We start from the raw sequence: 2,647 nt of genomic DNA on the forward strand, positions 1-2,647 counted from the left end.
AAGAGAGTACATGTACTGATGACTAGAAGGAAGTCATCCAGGGTTCTCCTGCCTGTCTGTCATCCCCTTCACATCCTTGTACTTTGTACCAATCTCAAGTACCTCCATTTACTAGTGTACCCACTCTCTAGGTTAGTCAGGACCATTTCTTAATGAATAGAAATCTGCTTTAAAAAAATAGGATGGACATTTACTGAATGGGCTCCACAACAGATTGGAAGTGGAAGAAAAGTGAATTAATGAATGAGGAGACAAGGTGGCAAACTTAGGCCTGACCATAGAGCCGATGTCAGCAGATGAACCGTTCCAGGACAAAACACAGATCAGACTAGATAAAACGGCCAAAGGCATACTATGCGGAGGAAATGGAGTCTGGATACAGACAAACAGGCTGAAAGCAAAGGAAGAAAAACGGAGCCTCAGCCTCCCTGTGGTCTGCTCTGGTCCACGCGCTCAGCCCTGGATGACTCCCAGGGCCTCTGACTCCAGCCTGGGAGCTGGAGAAGCCTCCACACCTGCAGACTTGAGGCAGGCCCTGTTCCCTCCGGCAGGCTTTCCCTTCCTGAGTGGACCGGGGCTTCTTCAGGAGACCCCACTCCAATGTTTAAGAGGTTCAGGCCCAGCTCTGAGCTACCTCGACCCCCGTCCCTGACCTCAGCAGACGTCCGGATGCATGTTTGAGGTACCTCACGTATGTACCCTGTTGCTCCACCGGGCAACTGCTGGAAGCTTTTCCAACTGTTCTTTCTTCCACTGGGGAAGAGACCTTGTGATCTGTAGCTCGCCTCACAGGGTTCTTTGCTCTCTGGAATTTTGAAGCCTTTAAAAATAGAAGATCTGTAATAAAAAAAAATAGGATGACTGTTAGACAAGTCTCTGACATTTACTTACAATTTTGTGGAGGTGAGAGGGCAGAAAAAATTTGGCAAAGTTCACTTTATCTTCCCATTCCTGGCTCCTGACATACTTACGTATTACCTCAGTTGCTTGCCAGCCACTGAGGTCTCTGGGCATCCAGACAGCATCTTCAGCTGCCTCCCCAATCTGTTTCTTTATAAAATTACCAAATGTTTCAAATAATCACAACACTATAGATAGTACAGTATTAAGAAATGGCCACCTGGCAACCCTTGTGGAAATTAATAAGGGATGACACTCTGCTATATCAGCTTCAGTTTTTTGATAATGGAACAGGATAATATGCCTTCAGAAGGCATTCATTTCTTATCCTTCTCTATTAGTCTCTGTCCCATCCTAAGACAGTGTTTGTCTCTGATGATGCTCCTTCTGCTGGCCTAGAAAACACACATTTGACTGTGTTGTCACTTCACCTTCTCCATCAGATCCATCAACAACATGGGACTCAGAAACAACACAGGGGTTTCAGAATTCCTTCTAATGGAAGTGACAGAGGATCCAGAACTGAAGCCCCTCCTCTTTGTTCTGTTCCTGTCCATATACCTGGTCACCATCCTGGGAAACCTGCTCATCATCCTGGCTGTCATCTGTGACTCCCACCTCCACACCCCCATGTACTTCTTCCTGTCCAACTTGTCCTTTACTGACATCTGTTTAAGCACAACCACCATCCCAAAGATGCTGGTGAACATCCAAGCAGAGGATCAGAGCATCACTTACACAGGCTGCCTCACACAGATCTACTTTATCCTGGTTTTTGCTAGTTTGGAAAGTTTCCTTCTTGCACTAATGGCCTATGACCGCTATGTGGCCATCTGTCATCCACTGAGGTACACGATCATCATGAACTCCCACCTTTGTGGCCTCTTGATTCTACTCTCTTTGTGCATTAACATTGTGGATGCCCTGATGCACAGTCTGATGGTGTTGCAACTGTCCTTCTGCACAGACCTTGAAATCCCTCTCTTCTTCTGTGAAGTTGTTCAGGTCATCAAGCTCGCATGTTCTGACACCCTCATCAATAACATCCTGATATATTTTGCAACTAGCGTATTTGGTGGTATCCCTGTGTGTGGAATCATTTTCTCCTATACTCAGATAGTGTCTTCTGTTTTGAGAATGCCATCAGCAGGTGGAAAGTATAAAGTTTTTTCCACCTGTGGGTCTCACCTCTCTGTTGTGTCCTTGTTCTATGGAACTGGTTTGGGGGTGTACATTAGTTCTGCTCTTACTAGCTCTTCCAGAAACACTGCGGTGGTTTCAGTGATGTACACTATTGTCCCCCAAATGATGAACCCCTTCATCTACAGCCTGAGGAACAGGGACATGAAAGGAGCCTTGAGGAAACTCATGAGTAAGATACCATTGTTTTTTCAGGAACGTGCTGTTTAATTTCCACATATTTGTATATTTTCCATTTGTCCTTCAGCTACTGATTTCTATCCTCACACCATGGTGATCAGAAAAGATACTTTGCACGATTTCAATATTTTAAAATTTAAATTTATTTTAAAATTTAAAATTTACTTTGCACATTTTCTACCGTTGTTGGATGGAGTGTTCACAGATAACTGTTAGGTTTTGTTTGTTTATTATGTTTTCCAAGTTCATTCTTTCTTTTTTATCTATCCAGGGGCACTAAGCATTGTTGAAAGTGATGTATTGAAGTCTCTTGTAATATTGTGGAAACATGTATTTCTTTTTTTTTTTTTTTTGAAACATGTATTTC

The 2,647-nt window shown here is 43.6% G+C and overlaps 1 protein-coding gene across 1 annotated transcript; it reads left to right on the top strand.

Annotated features, from left to right (window-relative positions):
• The first annotated feature begins 1,356 nt into the window (after window positions 1–1,356).
• Window positions 1,357–2,310, top strand: LOC144289372 (olfactory receptor 7G1-like). The gene has a single exon (XM_077857509.1). It carries the CDS (start codon window positions 1,357–1,359, stop codon window positions 2,308–2,310), a length of 954 nt encoding a protein of 317 aa, XP_077713635.1.
• Window positions 2,311–2,647: the final 337 nt, after the last annotated feature.

This window comes from Canis aureus, chromosome 19 (assembly GCF_053574225.1).
Source record: "Canis aureus isolate CA01 chromosome 19, VMU_Caureus_v.1.0, whole genome shotgun sequence".
Taxonomy (NCBI): domain Eukaryota; kingdom Metazoa; phylum Chordata; class Mammalia; order Carnivora; family Canidae; genus Canis; species Canis aureus.